The following is a 25,120-nucleotide window of genomic DNA, read 5'->3' on the forward strand; positions in this document are numbered from 1 at the left end:
AATTTATTATTTTTTGAGTAAATATTAATATTTTATTTTATTTAAATTTTAGGAAATTATTTAAAATTTTTCAGATTTTAGAAATTTGGTTCAATTTTCTGAAAATATAAAACTTTGATGATTTTTAAAAATTAATTTAAAGATCACGTGACAAAACTAAAAATATAATTAGACTCTCCGAATTTTTCTGAGTTTTCTAGAATTTTTTTCAGAATTTTCGAGCCTCGTTTTCGATCTCAAGGCAGAGTAAAAATTTAAAATTTTATATCCTGAATTGGACTGGCTGAATCGAACCAGATCGAATCCTACCGGTCGAATTGGATTAGCCTTTTCGTTTTCTTCTTCCTCCTCTCCTGCACGCCCGACACTTCCTCTCTCCCTCTCGTTTTCTCTCTCCTCTCACCTCCTCTCACCGCGCCGCTGCCACCCCAGCCCTCCTCACTCACCGACACGCCGCCCCAGTCCCTTCCCGCAGCTGGCCGACACTCCAGGTGGCCAAAAATGACAAGCGAAGTTCCCCCTACGCCCGCGCGTTACTTCGTCTTCTCGGCCAAAATTCGACTGATCCGGCCACCGATCGGACCGGGTCTTGTATCAAAACTCTTCTACACCTCGAGAGCTTTCTATAGACACTAAGAACACCAAAATCCCTCGAGCGGTTTGCCCAATTTTTGTCCAGGAAGTTTTAGCCTATTTCAAATTTTGGGCTAAATTTCTCGTAAACCGTGAACCCCACGAGAAAACCGAGAGTACCGGAGCGCTCCACTCGTCGAGAGCTTTACGGCAATATAAATTTCAAAATTTTTCGACACCGTTTTTCAGTAGGTCCTACGAAACTTTGTAGTATTTTTCCGAGCACTAAATGAGCTTAGATAATTCCGTAAAAATTATGTACTAACCCCTGTGTCGTGGGCTTCGTGTAGGTATTTTCGATTCGCAGAAATTCAACGATTGCCCGAGTCTGTAAATTTCGGGCTATACAAATAGGCTATCAAAAAAGTCTTAGAATTTGGTCAAGAGTTTAGCTACCCCACCATTGTCAGACGTCCTGAGCGCGTTCCCGGGGTCGGAATTGGCATAGGTAAACCCAAACCTTACTTTTTCTTAATTATTTAATGCTTGAATCGAATTAAAAATCCATAGAATATTTGTGGTAGCTTAGAAAATTATAATTCCTTTTGCATTAGCTTAGTAATATTGCTAAGGACTGCGGGGCGAAGTTATAAAATTTTTAGAGCTCATTTAAGTAGTTTTTGCAAAAGGGTTAATTATAAAGACTAAACTGTAATTTTTCATATTATGATTGTTGACTGTTTGGATGGGCCCAGGAGCTGTGTGATGTGATTGAGTTATGGGTGTGTGGTTTGTGGATATAATAGTGCGTTTTAAGTCCTTTTGCAGGTTGGGTAGGTACTAGGTATAGGGAAGACTATACTGGATTTTCGGCACGACTTAGGACATCTTTGATCTTTTCTTAGTTTGTATTGAGTCAAATGTATTAAATAATTGTAATAAAGTTTTCAGGTGAGCCGGGACAGCCTTCCTACTCCGCCCAGCTGCCACAGTGATTTATGTTGAGTCTGTGAGTAAAATATTAATTTCAATTGTAATTTCGATATTATTATATGTTTAAACATGCCCATGCATCACTTATAAATATATATCTATGTGGTTAAATACTAGGCATAATTTATATTACATTTTTAAATTGATGAAGTGTTATGGATATTGTTTGTGGTAATTTGAAGCAGTGTGCGCGCGTTGGTGTGCGTGTGATATGGTATTGGATATGGATAGGACGGGTAGACACGGCTTGAGAGACACTCACTGGGACCCGGTCCTGCGGGGTAGACACGGCTTGAGAGACACTTGCTGGGACCTCGTATTTGGTTTATTAAGCGAAAGTCCAGCTTGAAAGACACTCACTGGAAGAGGTTGGATTAAGAGGGCTGTATAGGGGATCAGCTCCCATATATGTATTGTTTGACAGTGTTGAGTGTGTGAGTGCTCGAAATTGCCTTTTTGATGTGTTTTGTATAAAATCTTTGACGATGTTGTATTGCACTCCACATGGTGCATTAACTTTAGATAGTTATAGAGATTATGGTTAAAATTGATATTTTACTCTTTGAATCGAACGCTTACTCCTGTTCATCTATTTTTCCATGATACAGGAGATTTTTTGTTGAGTTCTAACCTTCATTTCTCCCTCACAGGTCGTCTATTAATGTCTATAATGTTTGTATAATTCTGTTAACTCTTAGAATTTTGCATATGTTAGAAATATTTATTTGATTTTGGTCTGTAATATATTTGTTATGTTGGACCTGTAAACTTATTAAATGCATGTATGTTAGACTTGATGAGGGAACTAAGCTCCCATTTATTTTTATGGCATTTTGATTATGTGGAGGGTAAGCTGAGCTCCCCAATTTATTATATATTGTGTTTACAGGTCGGGATAATAAAAAACTCCATGTTAAATGGTCCATTTTATTGGCAGACTAGTTCTAGTTGAATCCTTGAAATTGGGCTCAAATGGGCCTTAGAGTTGGGTTAAGGAATAGTTATGCTTACTACGGACATCAGGGGCTTTAAATTTGCTCAAATTTTAATGCCAGTCCGACTCATAGATTAGGTCGTGACAATTATTTTATCCTTTAGTCCGACCGATAGGTTAGGTCGTGACAATTATTTTATCCTTTTTACTTATTATCATTATTATTGCTATATATTAAAGGAGAGCAACCTTAAAAGATCCCCTCCACTTCCCTTTTTTGTTTTTCCTGTTATGTATTGCACGTGTCAATCGCAAAGAGATTAAGAGTTAAAAGTGTTATTATTTTTATATGTTTCATCAAATAATCTTTTTTTTTTTAAATAAAATTTATGAATTTTTTATAATTTAAATTTTTTATAACAATTTTTAAATAAAGTTATTTTTTATAATTTAAATTTAAATTTTAATTTTAATTGCCTTCGAATTATTTAGTTATTATTATTAAAATAATTTTGAAATTTATCGATTAATAATAACGTTGGGATAATTTTATCTATTGCATTTCTTTATTTTTAATTTATTTTTTTAATTTTTATTTTTTATTAAAAATTAATATTTTCTTTTTATTTTCTACATGATATCTTTGGACCCACTACAACATTTCTTTTAATTAATTAAACTTTCTAAATTAAAATAAACGCTCGAATTCCTTTTAAATTTTTATATAGGTATTATTTTTTATTAATTAAATTTTTTAAATTTTATTTATTTATTATAATATTTAAATCATTTATATATTCATAAGTAAATTGATTTTCGTATAAATTTTATTTTTTTATTTTCAATGTAATTATTTTTAATTATTTAATTTGTATCCGTTATTATTATTTTTTTAAATTATTTTAAAGATTATATTATTTTATAAGAAAATAAATTTTACTTTATTAATCTATTTAACTTTTTTTTTTCTATAAACACTACTTTAAAATGATAAGATTTTAATTAAAATTATTATTTCTTGCTATAATAATAATAATAATAATAATAATAATAATAATAATAATAATAATAATAATAATAATCTTTAAAATATTTAAAAATAATATTCATAATTTTTTTATAATATATATTTAGAGTTATTAGTCTATTATATGTATGATTATAAATAATAAATAATTAAATTTACTTTGCTTATATTTAATTTATTTTTTAATAATGAAAAATATTTTAAAACAATGTGCATATACATTATTTTTATATAATAAACTTATTACTTTAAGAATAATATTAGATACATTTTTTTATTACTTTTTTTTAAACAATCATTATTGTTAATTTCTTTTATGACTATACTCTAAAATTAATTTTTTTTTCTTTTGAAATTATATGTTCATTCTACATATTATAATAAATAAATATTATTAATATTAATTGATTTTAAACTAAATTATATTCACATAGCTAATATAACTAATATAAAATATAGTGAATGATTAAAATTTTATTTCACTTGAATTATGATCTACACATAAATAATATGTAACATAATTTTTTAAAGAAAATTAAATATATTTTCAAGAAAAATATATTTTTATTAATTATATTAATACAATAAATATATATGCATAAAAAAAATTCACATCCGCAGCAAAGTGTAAATTTTAAAAAGCTTATTTAAAAGCTATTTAAAAATTATTTTTTATAATTAAAATTTGTTAAATTTAATTTTAAATTAATTTTTAATATTTTTTAATTAATTAAAAAAGCTTTATACATGCTCAAATTTGATTAAATATTTATATCAATGGTCCTTCGCTCCATTCTGGAAATCCCATCCTAGACCCCCCTTTTCTTTCTCTCGTCTCTCTATCCTTCAATTGCGCTTTCTCTTTCTCTCTCGTCATCTCGTTCTCTCACAGCCTCTCTGTCAAATTGGTCTTGTGCATAGCGATGGCAACACACTACCTTCGCGTCGTCGCTACCCTAGCTCTCTCAGATACTCTCTCAAGCCGTACCCCGTGTTCTCTCATATAGGCATTCACGCTAACACCCTTCCTGCCTACCATTGCTTTCTCAGATAGGTACAATTTCTTTGATTTTATTTATTCATATTTTTCTTATGAATTGGTATTCATCAATGTTCTGAGGGCGACACTGGCACACACAGTAATTCGAGTAGCATTGTTGTTAAAGTCTTGACATTCAATTAAACATATGGGAAATTTTTCTTAGCAAGTGCTATATTCACTTTTCTCTGTCATGATTTGATAATTTCCCTTTCTCAAATCCCAATTGCAAGTATTTCTCTTCATTGCATGCTGCTTGTGTGTGCTTTTTTTAAATAAAGGTATTTAATTTAAGTTTAATATATTTTATGGGTGATTCTGAATTTTCATTCTAATGCAGAAGATGATTGATGGTGTGTGTGTTTGATTTTTTTTAGTTATTCTGAAATCTAGTTTGGTAGTCTCTCATGCGGTGTTCTTTCTTAGAAAGAGTTTAGGGGATGGCGAATGATACTAAATCTAGTCGCAAAGTTAAGGATGATGAAAACAGTAATTCTAAAGGGGTTGCTGGCAAACCGTCAACTAGTTCAGGTGCTGAAACACCGAATACATCTGGTCTGAGAAGGTCAGTCAGAGAAACACCATTAAAGAAAAGTACGAGTCCGAGTCCTCCAAGTACTCGAAAGTCTGAGCGACTTGAGAAGCGGACTCCAACTCCTTCTGTTAATAGAAATTCAGAGAGAGTTGAGAAGCACAGTACACCAAGTCCTCTGAGAAGGTCTGAGCGGGGTAAGCAGCAATCCTCTTCTAGTTCTTCTGGATCAAAGAAGTCAAATAAAAGCTCGAGCTTATCAGTTACGAAGAAAAAGCTAAAAAAGGAGAGGAGTGTGAAACAGTTGACACACGAAACTATAGAAGTTAGCAAAAGCAAGGGACAGGTTAACAAAGTTGTTCAGGTAGGAAAAAAGAGATTGGATGCTCGTGCTTATAGGGCATTATTCAAGCCGCAACAAAACAAAGTTAATGTGGCAGGTAACCAAGTTTTCTTTCTTTTTCTTATTTTATTTCTTTTTTGCCTTTTTTTTTTTTTTACTTTATTTATCAATCCAGAATTTCTTTGCAAATTCTTCTCTCTGAGAACAACGCGTTACAAATATGAGGCATCAACTGAATTAGAGCATCATCTGAACTACTGTTCTTTTTTATATTATGCAGATGTCTTACAAGGAAATTGTTTTATATCGAAGCAATAATGATCAAGCATTTTCTAATCATTATATGATTTTGCTTGATTCTTTAGGTGATTGCAAAGAGCTGAAAAAGGAGGATAAGTTATCTCACGACCACAGTAGCAACCATCAAGCTGTTGCTTACAAGAATGTTGATAGCCGCAACAAATGCAGCCAAATGAAGGTGCAGAAGCTGAAGGAAGTCTTTGGTGGGAGAGATTTCGAAAGAACTTTGGAAGAATCCAATTGTAGTGTAAGCAAACCTGCCAATGAGATATTGGAAAATAATATTGGACTGGAGCCTTTCCACTTAAGCCAGAATCAAAGGCTTGAGGGGGAAGCTCATCAGTCAGAAGTTGGAGATGCAATGGAAGAATCTAAGGGAGATGATTGTGCCCAGTATTCTTGTCACAAAACGATGTCCAGAAGGCTTGATGACGTTGCTGAAAAGGCAAATAAAGAGTTGCAACCTGAGTCAGTAAATCATATGTTGAATAACGAGCCAGCAGGTAGCGAAGTTGGATTGGAGAGTGGTTACAAGGATACACCTTTAAAAGGGAAAAGGAACACAGTTAACTTGGATTCTCACAATGCTGCAGTGGCTTCAAGCAAAGATATTTGCACCTCTGTTGCTGATACAGTCATTTCTTCTCCAGACGGAAATGATTTGGCAGAGACATGTGCTACATGTTTTAAGAGGCAAAGGTACTTACATGAATAAGTTCATCCTGTGGCTTTTTCTGTTTCTTTGGAAGATATTTTACTAAATAATTAAATAGACTAGTGCAGTCTGTTGCTTTTGGCAAAAATAGGATATAGGATTAAATAACCAGTTAAACTTGAAGAAGTTGTAGGACGCTCTTTTAGATTGATTGTCTTTACTTTTTAGTGGTTCTTCAATGACTAAGTGAAGAGCTGGTGTTATTCATCTATGCATGTACGCATAAATCTTAAAGTAAGTGACGCCGTTTTTGTATTGCCATTTTTGCGTTTGGAAATTGGTATAGGGTACTATTGTTGAGAAAATTACCATATTCAATATATTGATCAGAGGCCATTAAAAATTATTTTTAGGGTAAATTTAAAAAAACTCCAAAACAATCAAATAATAATTTTAAAATTCAAATTGCTTTTTTCAACATCATATAAAATAGTGCTTTTTGGAAAAGCAGGTTTTAATCTCAACATTAGACAGACTCTGAGTTACATTGCCCTAGCTTTCCTCTGGTTGAGGAGTTATCTATCATTTGCTGATCAGTGGCTCATTAATGTAGGACAGCTTTCAGGGCTGGTTGTTTAGGCTGGATTTTTGGTTTACTAGAGTTCTAGAATGAGTAGAAATTTAGGTGAACAATTAGGGTTTGTATAAGGGTGGGATTGATAAGTGCAATTGAACAAGAAAAGTTTTTGGGGCTGGACGTAATGCAAATTAGGCACTGTGCAAAGAATTTAAGTTTCATACCTTAACTAACTCAGGCATCATACCTGAATTTGTGGTCTCATTAAACAAAGCATGTAATCTGCTTTGTTTAATTCATCCTTGGAGTTCTTTATGAGCTGTATTGTTTCTCTACAAATTGCAAACATGTATAATGGTTCACTTATAGCACAACTATGCCAACAGTTTCAAGTGGTCTTTGTAGCTGTAAATGCTTAATTCATAGTTGTAATAGTGCCTATGTATATGGATTGCAAACATTTAAGCATCGAATGGTCATTTTATTATTTGACGTAATTTTTAAAAATATCTTTATTTGCATGCTTTGCAGGGTCAGCCATGATTCAAAACAGCAAGACCTTTGTTCTTGTAATGCAAATTTAGACCAGGATACCCGTGGTATCTCTTTTGCAGAGGTTGATTTTTATTCCTACCCTCTCTTTCTATGTATTAGGTATTGTTCTCCTTTTGATGCTAGAATGATACGGAGTAAGAATACAGTTTGATATTTTCTTTGTATTGCAGCTATTTCTTGTGATTTCAAACTTTGTCTTGAAACTTGGAACTATATAAGAGTGATTTCTTTCTCACTGCATATCCTTTTCAAGATGGCTAGAAACTTTTAATTGCCTATGCTATCCTGCAACAATTGTATTACTAAGCAACTTAAAACCTTCAACCAGCTGGAATATCATGAAGTTTTCAAACTCTCCCTTTTATGTTACGGGGTATATCTTGACCCCCAAAATTTTGTTAAAAATATCAGAAGGTATGCATATTTGCATTTGTATTATCTAGCATAGAAGTACCATCACATTTATGCAACTCATGTCCTTTTGTCTTCATTTGGCAGATTGCTTGTGCTTGACGCCTTTGTTTCTACAAATTGTTGTCTTTTCACTTATTGGGGTCCACTGAATTATGCGTAATGTGGTAGTGGTAGTTAGATTCTGGGGTTCAGACAGGTTGTGGCTAAGGAGAAAGACCACATTGTGGGAAGAATGTGCATCCTTTTTAGTTTTGGAGTTTGTCAGGAATGGAATAGTAAACCTCTTGTAGAAGTGGGACATTTATTTCTGTTAGAATTTTATGGACTAGAGTGTTGGGCTTTTTAATTTAGTCAATTTATAAATTTTATGAGATTGGTTTTGATGAGTCTTGCCTTTTTGTTAAAATTGCCTAAGCCATTTTAACTTTGATGAGCTCCATCTTTATAAACCCATCTTCTTCTCCTTTACCCGCTGATGTGGGATTCTCTCATTCCAACACTCCCCTTAAGGGCAAATACTACAGTTTTCCTAGATTGGGTTTGTCACTTGCAACACATCATGAGCTGAACATGCAGGCTCTGATACTATGTTAGAATTTTATGGATTGGAGTGTTGGGTTTTTTTAGTCAATTTATAAATTTTGTCAAATTGGGTTTGATGGGTCTCACCTTTTTGTTAAAATGGCCTAAGCCATTTTAATTTTGATGGGCTCCATCATTATAAACCCATTGTCTTCTCCTTTGCCCACCAATGTGGGACTCTGTCATTTCAATTATTTCTGGAGTTCAAGTCTCTGATTGTGATGAGTTTATTTGACTTGTTTATGGAATTTGTAATTCATTTGGGCTTCAGATCTCTCATTTCATTTTCTTATGTACTTTCTCATTTCATTTCATTTTGTTCTCTCTTTTATATATTGTAGATTTAATGTGCTCCACTTTCTTTTGGCCTTTTCTATTAGTCCATTTAAAATTCAGTTTTATATTAGTATATGATTGAAGTTCGCATGAGGGTGTAATTAGTGAAATTGAAAAGATCCATCTTTTTGAAAAACATTATATTTGAGAATTTACAAGTTTGTGTAAACATTTTTGTTGGAATTGATGAGATTTTCCCTTAATTCATGAGATATGTTTCATATTGAAGAATCTCATGATTATGAGAAAATCATGTATTTGTTTAGCAAAATCAATGGCTTAGGAGTGATATATGGTTTATTGATATCATGCCATATATATCTTGTATCTTTCATTATAAATATGGACTCTTATGTATTATGTTAAACACACAAGTGAATAAAATGTAGCCCTTTTGAGGTTTTGTGTCTGTTGACGTAAACGAACCATGTAAATCCTTCTCTTGTTATTTTCTCTTATCTTCTCTATCATTTTAAATTTGAACAATTTCAATGGTTTCTTTTTCATCATTTACATCTCTAGCTGGATTTGTGATGGTACCTCTCCCCCTCTCTTATATAGACACACACACTCACACACACACACACACACACACACACACACACACACACACACACATGCACACACATACACTTTATATTTCAAATGCTATTGGTGTTTGTTTATGCAGGTCAAGTTGTCTCTGATCTCATGTTGCACCATTATTTTGAGAACACATGAATATTGTTCCATTTATTCTAGATAAGTCAGTTATCTTGTTAAGAATAGTGTCATTGTTTTGTTGTGTTGCATTAGGATAGAAGGGGAATTGGACTCGGTGTTACCACAGGACATGCTGAACAATGCGTTACCGATTTGAAATATAAAGAGTCTGCCGTCGATTTTCAACCAGATGGCAATCAAAATGCATGTCTCATTTGCAAGCTTGGTGGAACGATATTGTGGGTAACTCTTCTTTCTCATTACAAATGTCTCATAGTAATGGATGAACCTTGGAAGTTAAACCACATGAATATTTAAGACTGGATTAAAATGCTTTAACTGTGAAACAAATGGATATAAGATGTCTGAATTGATAATAGATAGAAATTATGGTTTTATAATTATTGTTGTTGTTGCCATTGCCCTGTGAATGGGTTAATGTTCGTAATGAAGGCAGATGTTGTACTATAGTGTTTAGCATAATTAGGCTTTGTTGCTATGTTTATGTTTATATATTGAGTCAGATAATTAGGAAAATATGTGCTTCATATTGCATGCGCAATGCCAGTGTTCTCATATTTCACCAACAGTCTTTTATTTTATATGTAGGCTGTGAATTTGTGCATGCAAACTTGCATTTGCTTTTTTTATTTCTTTATTGCTTGTTGAGCGAAAAGAGTGCCATAGGTCTGCAACTCAAATATGCAGGAATTACACACAAAGCTAAGATGAATGATAGGTTGATAAACTAAATGATGCCTATGAACAATTGAAGGCATCAAAGTAAAAGACACAAAAAACTGGTCTAATGAAGGAGAACTTGATGCACAAGCAAACATTGATGGTTTTCCATTCATTTCCTTTTTGGCCTTTTTTTTACATGTAACTGTTGCCTTGATTTTCAGCACTTACAATATGTTTGTATATATACGTGTCTATGTATATGCATATTCCTTTTTTTTTTTATGTTTATCCTGTGCAATTTCAGGTGTTGTGAGGGAAGGGGGTGTAAAAGAAGCTACCATCTTTCTTGTCTAAATCCTCCTTTGAAAGCTGTTCCTCTTGAAGTTTGGTATTGTCTTGCTTGTGTAAGGAAGAAGATAAAATCAGGCGTACATTCTGTTTCAGAGGGAGTAGAATCAATATGGGATTATAAGGAAGTGGAGGAATCAGATGGAAATGGTATGGGAAAATATTGTACATAACTCTGTATCCATTTGTTTTGCTTTCTCTTTTACTTCACAGAAAGTACTTTTCTTTTTTTAGGAGTTTTGTTTTTTCTAGACAGCAAATGCGATAATAAGAAAGTATATTTTATAAATATATGAAGTTTACTTAGATGAAAAAATGGCAATTAAGAAATTACTTAATTTTCACAAAACATAAATTTTGGCTTTTTAAATAGGCCAAATGACCAACAAAAATCCAAATCTTTATGTGCATTTCCAATTTTAGTCAAAGCTTTTAATTTTATCAATTTGATCCTCAATCTTTGGCATTAGTTTTAATTTTAGCAACTGAGTTATTTGTACCCAAAACTGCTTATGTTGAACTAGGTTTTTTAGTTCATAAAGATCTTTTTAATTACAAATGTGGAGCCCATTAATAAAATATAAATGTTTTATTCTTATCATTATGGCATGTTAGCAATTTCATGTATTTTCACTTGTTAAAAAACTTGATTGCTAAATTTGTAACAAATGTCAAAAGTTGATGATCAAATTAATAAAAGTAAATGTTTTGGCTAAAATTGGAAATGCATGCAAAGATTTGTAATTTTTAGTCATTAGGCTTTTTAAATATTGCTTATTGTTATTTAACTAAACATTACCTTCTGCTTTGCTTTTTAAAACAATGAAAAGCAAAAAAGAAAGTGAACCAAATGGACACTTAAGTTTTGGTAGGAACCATTTGCTTAAGTTCATAAATACCCTGCTTTTGTGCCTTGAGTAGTCTTGAATTATTATTTGAAGTTATTAGCTATGCTCTGAATTTGTAACTTGTTAATGATTGCATGGTTAATGATAATAATTTCTTGGTATGATGATATCTGAGTCCAGGATTGCCAAAGAAGCAATTTTTTGTTAAATACAAAGGTATTGCTCATGTTCACAATCGTTGGGTACCAGAATGCCAACTGCTTCTTGAAGCTCCTTCACTTGTTTCAAAATTCATCCGAAAAAAACAGGTTCAAATTTATAGTGTGTTTTGATGTTCCGCTCCCTTCATTGGATGATTGAACAAGCAGAAAATGCTGACAAACTAGAATTTAGCTATTTCCTTTACAAATTACCACTTTTCCACTTCCTTTTTTCAAAGTTTCATGTTCTACAGGTCACAAAATGGAAGCAGGAGTGGACTGAGCCACGTCGTTTGCTACAAAAACGATCGGTAGTCTCTTCCAGGCAACATGATGAGACTTACAAGGGACATGCTAATGATATTTCAGATTGTCATAATGAGTGGCTTGTAAAATGGCGTGGTCTTGATTATGAGTTTGCAACATGGGAGTTGGAAGATGCTTCTTTTATGAGTTTGCCAAAAATTCAGAGCCTAATGAGAGATTATGAAAAACTCCATGAGAAGGCAAAGAGACGCCGTTTGTCTGGAATAGATAAGGTGCGCATGGTTGAATATGAGAAACCATATATCTTCCTTTATTTATTTTTTAATTTTGATATTCTGTTATAGATATATATATTTAGATAAAGGTTCCAATTTGAAGTTTTACTTGTTAGAGAATAAGAAGAAAGAGAGGAAGGAAGGGAGGATACAATACATTTTCATTCACTTCACATTCTAATTACACAATACATGAGTCCATATTTATAATGGAGGATACAATACATATACCATAAATTAAGGGAGAATTTCAACACTTATCTTGAATCATGGGATTTTCCAATATGATACAAATCTCATGAATTAAGTAAAATCTCATCAATTCTAACCTTCAATATGTGGGATTTCTAAAATCAAGTACGTTTACAATTAATATAATTGTATCATGTGCCTTCTTCTAGCAGGTTAGGTGACCATATGAGACTAATTACATTTGGATTCTCTCTCTCTCTCTCTCTTTTTATGTCACAAGGAACTTAGTTATTGATGTTGGAGACTGCGTATTGATCTTACTTTCCAAATAAATAAATGAGTCTATTGATAAATAAAATGTATAAGTGAAACAGTCAAAGAGATGTCTTACTAGTTGAGGAAGTTTTCCAGTTATGTGGTTCTTATATCTGGTAATGTGATTATTAACCGTTTGTTTTATGTGTTAAGAAGTTAATTATTTATTTTTAATTGACGGATTATTTATTATCAATTGATAGCTTATGATGGAATTATTATGCATATAGGTTCTTTTAAACTATGATATTTCATTGTTGGTTTGTGACAATTACCTGCAGAAACTCGAGATAAAAAAAGGTTCATCAATCAAATCATTGCAGTTGTCAGCTGGAGATTTGACTGGGTTTGATAATAATCATCTGGACATTGTCAACAATCTTCGTGAACATTGCAACAAGTGGCAGAATGGTGTTATTATTGATGATCAGGTGAGTTTGATCAGTTATACTTTGATTTGGGCTTGCCAGTTAGTTCACTGTTTAGTTTTTCTTACAAATGCAGGGTATAATAACCTAAGGATGAGCTAATATATTGATGTTAAATAAAAGACCAGAATTAGATTCTTGACAGTTCTAGACCTATGTTTGTTCATGCATATGTGCATATGAATGTATGATATATTATATATTATATAATTGTAAAACATAATTATATTGTTTGATCATATTTAATAGTTTCTTATATTGCAGATTATTATTATTGTTAGAGATGAGCTTTTTCCCAATGCTAAAATGGACAAAGCTTTGGCTTCATTTTTGTCAAATTCCTTTATTCAGGCTATTGTCATGGACTTTTTTCGTTTTTATGATGCAAAACCCTTCTTTCAGCATATTTGTGTTTAATGTTCTTGTTGGAAAATGAAGGCTCATGCTTTGATACTGTGTTGGAAAAACAAAGGAGGGATAGCAAGAAATATTTTCTGTCAGATAAAACAAAAGCTTTCTTAATAAACAGCAAAAGAGAGATTAAAGATGGAGAGAAAATTAATAAAACAAAAACAATACAAGCACTAAATAAACAATTTCTTCTTCTTCTTCTTCTTCTTCTTCTTCTTCTTCTCTCAACTCTCCATCAGGACACTCGACTCCCACAAACTTCTACAACATTTCAGTCTCCTTTTTATAGGAAAAGGGTTGCCTTATTCAAGTCAACAAACACACACCAAGCATAATACAAACTTCCTAAATCTAATGCTAAAAACATGGACAACCATTCCTTTACAACTAAAAACATTACATCAACCAACAACAACTACAACTTTAGCAAAATCTCACCGATTCCAACAGTTGTAGCAACATTCTATTTGTTTCTTACTTTCTTAAATGCCATTTGGTTCCATTCTTTAGAACTAGTTTTTAAAAAACTATAAATGGGATTTCACCTGAATATGAGCAGTTTTTATGTCTGCAGGATCGAATAATGAAAGTGGTTTCGTTTATTTCATCCTTTTCATCCAATATCTTTTGGCCTTTTATGATCATCACAACTTCTACTGCACTGCACTTGTGGGATGAAGAGTTCTTTCGATTGGCTCCATCTGTTGATTCTGTGGTTTACCATGGAAACAAAGATGTGCGAAGAAGTATTAGGGCAGTGGAGTTTTATGAAGAAGGAGGGGGCATAATGTTTGAGGTTCTTATAACATCTCCAGAAGTTATTGCAGAGGTATTTCTTTGCAGCATGTATCTTCTGTCTTACATGTGGACTGGGGAAGAACATTGGAATTCTTAGTTAAAAGAGAAAAGGGGAGAGTGTGTTCTTTTACTCATCCATGTGGGAAAATATGGACATTGTTTATGCCACATATTCAGGTTTTTCAAGGTTCATTCTTCATGGAATTTATTATTCACCTTTATATGTGTATCTGCAGGATCTAAATGTGCTTAAATTGATAAAATGGGGAGCAATAGTAGTTGATGAGTGCCAACGCTCTAGAATATTTTCACATTTTGAACAAATTAAAAGCTTAAGCGCTGATATGAGGCTTCTCCTTGTCAATGGTCAACTTAAGGTGTGGTATACAGGAGCATGGCATTTATCTTGTGCTTGACTATCAGTTCCTTAACTCCCCTGGAAAACATACACAACCAAAGGATGGCTTATTCTGTTCTGAATTTTGCAGGACAGTGTCATCGAGCATTTGCTGTCTCTGCTTGATTGTCAAAGTGATGCAAATTGCAGTGAAGGTTTGGTAACTAATTCCAACCTTAAGGTTGGTAATTTGAAGGAGAGGTTGTCAAAGTATATTGTCAATGTTTCCAAGTCTGACTCTTTGAGATTTGTAGAGTATTGGGTTCCTGTACAGATATCCAATGTACAACTTGAGCAGTATTGTGATGCTCTAATTTCAAAGAAATTGTCACTTTTTTCATCCTCAAAGAATGATCCTGTTGGGTCACTTCGTGATATTCTTATCTCTACTCGGAAGGTTAGGCTGATTGGTTGATTTAAATTTTGTTTTGACTTGAGCCCTTCTTTCTTTCTTTCTTACTCTTTTTTTTTTTTTTTTTCTTTTCTTTCTTCTTTCTTTCTTTCTTTCTTTTATGTGGTTTTAGTGATTTTAGCATCTACATATTTGAATATTGTATTTTACATTTTATCAATCCTATGTGGTCCTGGACATTAGTAATTTTCAGAATTTTACCATCGTCTTTACTACATGTGCATTGGCTCATTAGCTTCAGATTTCATGGTCTGTGGTGGTTGTGATGTAGTTTCTCTGTCTTTTTAATTTTTGTTTTTTAATTATAAAATATAAATCATGTGGAATTTTTTTTGTTTTATTCGTGGAAATTATGATAAGCAATATAATTTGAAGTTTTTGGAGGACTAAGAAACTGTTACTCAATTCTTTAATCGTGTAAATATATTTTGCTTTGAGCTTTTCCTATGTTATATAAATTTGAAGTTCTCATTTTGTTTGCATCTATTAGAGATTTAGATTGTTTAGCATTTCTTGCAATGGCTAGGAAAATAAATAAGCTATTAAGTTCATATGTTTCCAGTTGCAAGTCATGTCTGTGGTAATTATTGACAGTGCTGTGATCATCCCTACATCATGGATCCACCGCTGCAAACTTCATTGACAAAAGATGGTACAGTTTCTGACATTTTAGATGTTGGAATTAAAGCGAGTGGCAAGTTACAACTTCTTGATGCAATGCTTTTTGAGATAAGAAATAGAAGTTTAAAAGTGCTTATTCTTTTCCAGGTATATGCTGTACACTGTCTCCCTTTGTTATATAGCTTTTTTGTTGATTTACCTGCATATACATTGTTTTTATCTCTTCCTGCGATTTATCTCTTCCTGTGATATGCATGCTTGAATTGATATTTATGCTGTTCTGTTGTTTGATGTTGATGTATGCGGCTTGCATTCTAATCTTATTTTTTGGGACCTGGACAAAGGCAAGGGGTAAAATTGAATTTTATGTTTCTCTGAGAAACACCTTTGATTTGTAAATTATGGTTAGCAATCTTCAAGGAAAAAAAATTATATAGCTAAATTGATTGATTTGTTGTTGCAAGTTTTTTAAAATGAGTTTCAATGATTATATTTGAATCAGTCACATTTGTGGTGATTTTAGTTTGACACCAAAATGCTTTTTGTTTGGATGTTGGGAATAGTCTTTCTATTCTTCTAAGTTGACCATTGTGGTGGTTACATACAATTTATGTTATGTTTGACATCTTGATCACCTTTGCAATTTGTTTGGTTCTAGCAAACATAGGGGGCATTTTTTTTTTGTTCAGACAAATAAAAAGTTAAGTCTACGTATGAGTTAAAGCGTGAAAGACAGCACAGTGGATAATGACTAGGGAAAGGGGTTAATCAAAATGCTGATTCCTTTTCTTTCTTGGTTAAAGTCACATGCGAATGAAGGGAAGGGGGAGGAAGTTTATGCTTGAATAAACAAAGAAATGAACTACTAGACGACTAAATAGAATAGTCGCTGGTGCATTATTGACAGGTGGGCATAAAACAAAATTGGATAGATCAATAGACCAAGATCTTTTTTTATTTTTATTTTTTTTATGAGAACCCATACCTACTCAGCTCATGGTAGAAAAGAAAGTTGCACAAAAGGTCCATGGGTTATTCCATTGTAAATGGAATAGTTATTCTTCACTTATATGTTGAATTAATATCACACATCTAAGAAAAATATTTCTTTTATGTGACAATTATTATAAGTTTAAAGTTTAATACAAAAAAATTAAAAATGTAAAATAGCTGTTCCATGGAATAGTATTTCACATTTAAATTTTAACTAAAGCTAGGTATAGCTATTAGATATGGAATAAGTATTCTATTCCCATCTTGTCCCATGCCATTCTATGAACCAAATGAATCCTTGATATGTAACTTTATGGACCCAGATTTTCTAATTACTTCTCCCCTCCTTCCTTTCTCTCTCATTTATGTGCTCTATGCTTTGGTAAAAAAATTTTGTAAGATGTTTTTGATTGGCAGTCTAGTGGTGGTTCTGGGAAGGATAATATTGGAGATATTTTGGAGGACTTTGTGCGTCAAAGGTTTGGTCAGGATTGTTATGAACGTGTTGATGGATTGGTTTCACCTACAAGGAAGCAAGCTGCTCTAAACAACTTCAATAACCAGAAAGGGAGATTCGTGTTTTTATTAGAAAACCGTGCTTGTTTTCCCAGCATCAAACTGTCATCAGTTGATACTGTTATCATATTTGGTAGTGATTGGAGCCCACCAAATGATTTAAGGAACTTGCAAAGGATAACGCTTGATACACAGTTTGAGCAGTTAAAAATATTTCGCCTATATTCCTGTTTTACTGTGGAAGAGAATGTTCTGATCCTTGCAAAGGAAGATAAGACTCTTGACAGTAATTTGCAGGGCATAAGCCGGGCCACTAGTCAGAATCTGCTTATGTGGGGAGTTTCACATCTATTCAGTAAATTGGATGAATTTCACAGTGGTTGTAGTACCCCCGTCATCAGTGGAAGTCCCTTGTTTGAGCAGTTGCTTATCAAAGACATTATCCAGGAGTTCTTGACCATACTTTCTCAGAATGCCAAAGAAAAAAATACAAGCAATTCATCTATGGTTTTGAAAGTTAAACAAAATCAAGGACGTTATAGTACTGATTTTCCATTGCCTGGAGAACAGAAAATTCAATCTAGGGATGAAGAGCTACCCCACATATTCTGGAAAAAACTGTTTGAGGGAAAACAACCACAATGGAAATATATTTCTAGTTCTTCTCAAAGGAACCGAAAAAGGTCTCAAAATGTTGATGATTTATCCAGGAAACCAGAAGGTGAGGTCAATGAAGTTGTGAAGAAGCGCAAAAAAGTGGCCAACATTGATGTTGATCCATCCTCTCTCAAACCTTCTGTATTTGAAGGTAACATAAATAAATGTAAATAGCTGATGTCATTTTTGATTGACTTGGTGGTTTTGATCTCCATCATGCTCAAGATGGCCTCTCTTGTTGCATTGGAATTGGAGAATTAATAGGAAAGCATTTTAGTTTTTTGGATTCCTATATTAAATTTCTCAAAGTATCTCCCATTTCTTCAGGGATTTTGGGAGCTCCATCACAAAATATGCGTCAATTGTTGTCTGGCTCAACTGTTCGTCTTAATAAGAGTCATGCAAACCATTCTTCCACCGCCCCAAGTTTGGCTAATAATTTGTCAGAAGTATCAGCAGTTAACCTGGCAAAGCTTGATGAAAGAATTATTTCGAATGATTCGCAGAAGAGTTTGCAAAAGAACCTCCACCTTCTTTTGAAGCCGGAGATAGCAAAACTTTGTGAAATTCTACAACTCCCAGTATGTATTTCATTTCCCTCTAAGAAAGTTAACTTGTTATTTATGTTGTTTTGATGTAGTGGTTCTATTCTGCTTTTAATTTGTTGTATATGTTGCTTAGCTCTAGGTGTTCTCTTCTGCATAATGCATGCGATATTGATTTTAGTGCCATAGTCATGCTATCCAATTGGTACTTTTTGGTATACTTGGTCTGAGAATTCGTAAAAGCATATTAAATACTTTACTTTAAAGATAAAGCTTTTTGTCCAATCAAGCTTTGATCCTTTAATGAGCTTTGTAGTTGTTAATGGAACAACAGGCTTAGTGAGGTACTAAGGTACTAGGGATTTTCAAGCCAAGAGCATGATCCTGGACTTGCTTAAATTTAAAATCAATTTAGTTCAAAACTATTATTCGAAGTTGAATGTCATTACCATGGGAAGTACCTTTAAATTTTGTTGAAAGTTTGTTATTCAATGCCTGCTTTTCCTAGTCGCTTTTTTCTTTCTGCTCATGAAAATTGTGTTCTATATTTTATCCTTTCGAGCATTGTAATCATCATAAGGCTAAAACCATCTGTATTTTTATTTTGTACTTTTATTTTTATACACATTAAATCCTTTTTAAATTCTGTGCCACCCTTGCCTTCTCCTTGTCAGTTGACACTCATATATCACACTTTTCTCAATCCACCATCAAGCAACATCCATAGCTTCTCTCAATCATCACCGCATCTCTTGTTCTTTGTCTGCAATGCCACTGCTGTGACACTCTTTCTGCAATGCCTGAACAGAGGAAGAAAGAGAGATTTGATTGATTTTGGTTGTGGGATGTTTAGGGATTTGATTTTTTTTTTCTGCAACTTTCTCTTTTTCCAGGTGTTCATTATTCGCTATATAAATCTCTATTTTGGTTATGGGATTGGGAAGGATTTGATTTTTTATTTTTTATTTTATTTTTTTGTGATGCCTATTGGTTGTGGAAGTTAGAGATTCTTTGATTTCACGAGGCTAACAATCATCACAAACTCAAAGTCTTGCACAGTTACACTTGCAATTCTGGGATTCTACAATCTACCAGCATCTTTTTTTTTTTAATTTTCTTAATTGATAAAAAATCATTTTGGTAATAATTGTACCCAGCCATGCTAGTTAAATGACGCATGTGACACTTGTTTCACGTCTGTTAAGTGTTAATGAGGGCTTGTGTGACAAAATTAAAAATAAAAAGGTGTAATGCAATACAATACAATAGAAATATAGGGGCTTAATAGACAAAACCTGACAAGTAGAGGGGCCTTAGGATGCTTTTAGCCGTATAATAAGCGTGCTACCCAGGCGGCCCTCTTGTAATTGTATCATGTCTTGTAAAGGTGTAATAGGATTAACTGTGATGTATGCTTACAACATTCTTTTGTAGCGAAAATCTGGAAAACTTGTTATTTTAGTCCATTTTGTGCTACTCAATTTCTAGTCTTGATTGTGTGTTACTCCCGGTAGCATTATATTCAATCTAGTTTGTTGTTTGAAACTTTTGCAAATTAAAGCTACAGATCTTTTCAAATTTTGAGGTTTTTTGCCTTATGTATTGTAATTCTTTCAAGGCGAATCTCATGGGCTTGGTCCCAAGTTACTTCCTCTGATCGCCTAGTGTTGTCGAAAGCGCTAGTTGCCCTTAAGGTGAGAAGGTACTCTATCGCTTGAGGTGCTAGGCGCTCGCCTAAGTGAAGTGAGGCGATAATTTATTCTAAAGTAATAAATAATTAAATACACAATGTTAAAAAGTCTAACATATTACACAATCAATAAATTGCTAAATTTCTTATTATAGTGAATATTTTCTGTGTGTTTTGTTAAATGAGATACAAGGTATTTATATACAAAGGATCCTATAATTAAGTATTCTGAATCCTATAATTAAGTATTCTGAATCCTATAATTAAGTATTCTAATTGGGGTGATATCCCACTAATTATGCTAACTAATTAAGAAAGAATATTGTTACATAATTATAAGATTGACTTCCTATAACACTCCCTTTCAAGTTGGAGCATAGATATTAATCATGCCCAACTTGTTACAAATGTAGTCAACCCGAGCCCTATTCAAAGCCTTTGTGAAGATATCTCCTAACTGCTCCCCGGTTTTGACATGCCCTGTTGAAATGATCTTCTGTTGAATCTTTTCTCGAAGGAAGTGACAATCAATTTCAATATGCTTAGTACGCTTATGAAACATTGGATTTGAGGCGATATGGAGAGCAGCTTGATTGTCACACCATAGTTAGGCAGGAGATGAGTTTTCAAAACCCACTTCTTCTAATAACTGACGTGTCTACATTACTTCACACACAGTTTGGGCCATAGCTCGATATTCTGATTCAGCAATCGAACGAGAAACTATAGTCTGTTTCTTACTTCTCCAAGATACTAAGTTTCCTCCAACAAAGATACAATATCCTGTAATGAATCTCCTATCAATCTTTGAACCTGCCCAGTCTGCATCTGAAAAATACTCAATATTTAACTGCCCATGATTGCTATATAAGAGACCACGACCTAGAGCACTCTTTAAGTAGCATAAAATTTGCCCCAAAGCTTTCCAATGGTTAATAGTAGGAGAAGACATAAATTGACTTACAACACTAACTGAATATGCAATATCCGGACGAGTCACTGTGAGATAATTAAGCTTGCCAACCGATTTCCTATACATCTCAGGGTCCTCAAATAGTTCACCATCTCTTGCTGTGAGCTGAAGATTTGGAGTCATTGGTGCACTGCATGGTTTGACACCTATTTTTCCTGTTTCCGCCAATAAATCAAGGACATACTTCCTCTGAGATAAGAAGATTTACACCTTGAAACTTCAATGCCTAAGATATATTTTAACAAACCCAAATCTTTTGTTTGAAACTGAGTATGAAGGAATGACTTAAGTAATGAAATGCCTGCAGAGTCATTTCCAGTAATAACAATATCATCAACATATACTATAAGAAGATTAGTCCAGCTTTAGAGTGTCTATAAAACATTAAATGATCGAACTTGCTCTTCTTCATACCAAATTGTTGAACTACCTCACTGAATCTGCCAAACCAAGCTCGAGGACTCTGTTTTAAGCCATAAAGGGATTTTCGGAGCCTGCAAACTTTGCCTAACTCCCCTTGAGCAACAAAATCGGGTGGTTGCTCCATATAAACTTCCTCCTGAAGATCATCATGAAGGAAAGCATTTTTGATATCTAACTGATGTAAAGGCCAATCATATCTAGCTGCCAAAGAAACAAACAAGCGAACAGAAGCTAGTTTAGCAACAGGAGAGAAAGTGTCAGAGTAATCAGTGCCATAAGCCTGAGCATATCCTTTAGCAACAAGGTGAGCCTTGAGATGAGCCACAGTACCATCGGGATTCACTTTGACTGTAAAAATCCATTTACATCCAATAACTTTCTTATCCGGGGGCAAATGTACCAATTCCTAAGTACCCTTAGTATCTAAAGCCACCATTTTCTCTTCCATTGCAACATGCCAGCCAGGATGGAACAATGCCTTAGCAACAATTTTAGGAATAGAAATAGTATCTAGAGAACTGATAAAACAACGAGATGATAGAGACAAGTGATCATAACACACAGAGGAAGAGATAGGATAAGCACATTGACGTTTACCTTTGTGAAGAGTAATGGGAAGATCTAAGTCAGATTGAGGAGCAGTGGATGGAACTAGATCTTCTGACGAAGAAGTTGGTGAAGGATCTGAGTCAAGAGTCTCCAATCTCCTAGAATGAACATGAACAGCAGGTGGACAAGGGGGTTGAGCTAGTGTTGGTGGAGGAGAATTCTGAGGACCTGGGTGAGGACTTAAACAGTGGATGGACAGAATAGACTAAGAGATCATCTTCCTCTCTCGGACTCTCATAAATAGGTGAGGGAGGAAAGAATAGAGTAGATTAAAAAAAGGTAATATCAGCAGACACAATATAACGATTAAGGGTTCGAGAAAATATCTGTAGCCTTTTTGAAGTCGAGAATATCTAAGGAAGAGGCACCTAAGAGACTTGGGATCCAGTTTAGTAACCTGTGGATGAACATCTCGCACAAAACAAGTACTACCAAAGATAAGAGGTTCAATAGGAAACAAAGATTAGAAGGAAACAAAATGGTATAAGGAATGTCAGCATTAAGGACAGATGATGGTATACGATTAATCAAGAAACAAGCTGTAGAAAATGTATCAGCTCAAAACTGTTTAGGAACCTTCATTTGAAAAAGGAGTACCCGTGCTACCTCAAGGAGATGTCTATTTTTCTTTTCAGCAACCCCATTCTGGGATGGAGTATCAACACAAGATGTCTGATGAAGAATGCCTTTTTGTGACATATAGGTTTGAAAATTGCCAGAAAGATATTCCTTAGCATTATCGCTTCTTAATATATGCACAGACGTATTAAATTGATTTTGAATCTCAGCATAAAAGGCGCAAAAAATAGAAAACAATTCCGAACGATTCTTTATTAAAAATAACTAAGTAACACGGGAATAATCATCAACAAATGTAACAAAATACTTGAATCCAGAGTTTGAAATAACAGGACATGGACTCCATACATCAGAATGAATTAACTCAAAAGGGGAAGAAGCCTGTTTATTGACTCGAGACACTTTAGGCAAACGATGATGTTTATCAAACTGTCAGGACTCACAATCTAAAACTGACAAAGACTGAAACTGTGGACATAACTTCTTCAAGACAGATAAAGACGGATGTCTCAACCGACAGTGGACTTCAATAGGAGTTAAAATACTAGAACACACAAGAGATCTTGACATTTGTTTGTCAAGGACGTAGAGGCCTCTAGACTCATATCCTCTACTAATAATCTGCTTCGTCGTAAGATCCTGGAACAAACAATGATCAGGAAAAAATAAGACACTACAATTTAAGACTCGAGTAAGTTTACTGACAGAGAGTAAATTAAAGGCAAATTTGGGTAGACACAAAACAGATGATCCAGAAATGGATGGTGTGAGATTTGCAATGCCAGAACCAATGACACAAGATTTGGACCCATCGGCTAAAACGACAGAGAATGAAGGATGATGAGGTTGAATTGTAGACAAAAGGTTAGAATTACCTGTCATGTGGTCTGTAGCACCAGAATCAATGACCCATTTGGAGGAGACAAGACATATAGTAGATTTACCTGACTCAGCTATTGCAGTGACTGGGAAAACTAGAGGACTTTAGAGAGGCCTGATACTGTGAGAACTGTGCATATTTTTCAGTAGATTCTAAAATTGCTTTCTCAGAAGGAGCTACTGAAGAGTCATCAACTATCATATTGGCCATCCGAGGTCATGGGTTCTTATTTTGAAGTTTCAGATAGTACCTTTTTGTATGACCTGGCTCATGGCAATAGTAACATTCAATTCCTCCCGAGTCACGATTAGGGGCAACCTCCCCACTACGCTAGTTACCTCTATTGCCACTATACCCTCCTTTACTGCCTCTTTATGACTTTGCCTGCTACTGTCAGTATGACTAACAAGAGCACTGTTAACAGATTGGGAGAATTGGGGAGCTTCAGTACGAAGTGCTCTTGAGAAAATATCATACAGAGATGAAATTTCAGAACCAGAAAGAATTTGAGATTTAGCAGTCTCAAACTCTGGGGAAAGACCTGCCAAAAAACTCATGACAGCCATGTGTTCTCGTTGAGCTTGTTGAACTTTCACATCAAGATTAAACGGCATTAAGACATTAAGTTCTTCATAGATCCTTTTAAAATCCATAAAATAGGCTGAGGGACATATCTTGTTTCTCTGCACGATAAAATGCCTTACAACTCAACTCAACTCAACTAAGCCTTTATTCCAAAAATTTGGAGTCGGCTATATGGATTCGCTTTCTCCACTCTAAACGATTTTGGGTTAAATCTTCAGAAATGTATATTCATCAATTCTTTAACAATCTCACAGTGATTAATTAAGCTAATTACCTCACTGTTAATGGAATTGCGAATTTACAGGAATAAACGAGCATCCTCCCTCATTCAAGTTTGCTTTGTATCATCAGTAGGTGGATCTTGGGTGAGATGATCATCCTTGTCGATACTCCGCTAACAAACCCGAATCGTCTTACTCCAATCCAGATAATTAGAACCATTAAGTTTGTGTTCCGTGATTTTAGTCATCACATGAATCACATAAGCTATTACACTTTTACTTTCTGCTATTAAAAAAAATTTCACAATAGCAAATTACAGAAATCTCCTTTCCCAAACCAATAAACACAGAGCAGACACACTTCAAGACACAATTTTAAAGCAGTTCAATGTAACATAAGCCAGAAACATACCCAACAGTAGGTGGACCATGACAAATCACCTCCACAAAGGCAACCTATGGCAAAACAACTAAAAGGGATGCAATATACACCCAAGGCGACGCTGGCGAGAGCAATGGGAGCGGCAGAGGATGTCAGACGCGCCTCCATGCGCGGGCGAGTGGGACAGTGATAGGAGCTTGTACCAGCGCGTGAGCCTCACTTGCGGGTCTTCTGGTGACCAGATTTCCTAGGTGAGGTCTCCAGCAAGGGACCTTCCTTCTTGGGTGGGCGGTGAGACTTAAATGTCAC

At 34.1% G+C, this 25,120-nt stretch overlaps 1 protein-coding gene across 10 annotated transcripts in view; it reads left to right on the top strand.

Moving 5' to 3' along the window:
* Nucleotides 1-4,320: 4,320 nt before the first annotated feature.
* LOC110632725 (helicase protein MOM1) overlaps nt 4,321-25,120 on the top strand; it is a 30,233-nt gene continuing 9,433 nt past the window's right edge. For 3 of the 10 annotated variants that reach the window (XM_058145382.1, XM_058145389.1, XM_058145388.1), the window contains exons 1-15: nt 4,321-4,581; nt 4,993-5,538; nt 5,807-6,440; nt 7,505-7,627; nt 9,661-9,801; nt 10,551-10,744; nt 11,623-11,750; nt 11,897-12,181; nt 12,973-13,122; nt 14,090-14,359; nt 14,565-14,705; nt 14,817-15,122; nt 15,732-15,905; nt 17,169-18,075; nt 18,252-18,505. In XM_058145382.1, the coding sequence (XP_058001365.1) occupies nt 5,007-5,538; nt 5,807-6,440; nt 7,505-7,627; nt 9,661-9,801; nt 10,551-10,744; nt 11,623-11,750; nt 11,897-12,181; nt 12,973-13,122; nt 14,090-14,359; nt 14,565-14,705; nt 14,817-15,122; nt 15,732-15,905; nt 17,169-18,075; nt 18,252-18,505 (4,239 nt within the window). In that variant the 5' untranslated portion in view covers nt 4,321-4,581; nt 4,993-5,006. Of the gene's footprint in view, nt 4,582-4,906; nt 5,539-5,806; nt 6,441-7,504; nt 7,628-9,655; nt 9,806-10,550; nt 10,745-11,622; nt 11,751-11,896; nt 12,182-12,972; nt 13,123-14,089; nt 14,360-14,564; nt 14,706-14,816; nt 15,123-15,731; nt 15,906-17,168; nt 18,076-18,251; nt 18,506-25,120 lie in introns of those variants that run through there. The other 7 variants (XM_058145384.1, XM_058145385.1, XM_058145386.1 and 4 more) reach the window with 7 other exon arrangements.

Source organism: Hevea brasiliensis, chromosome 4 (assembly GCF_030052815.1).
Source record: "Hevea brasiliensis isolate MT/VB/25A 57/8 chromosome 4, ASM3005281v1, whole genome shotgun sequence".
NCBI lineage: Eukaryota > Viridiplantae > Streptophyta > Magnoliopsida > Malpighiales > Euphorbiaceae > Hevea > Hevea brasiliensis.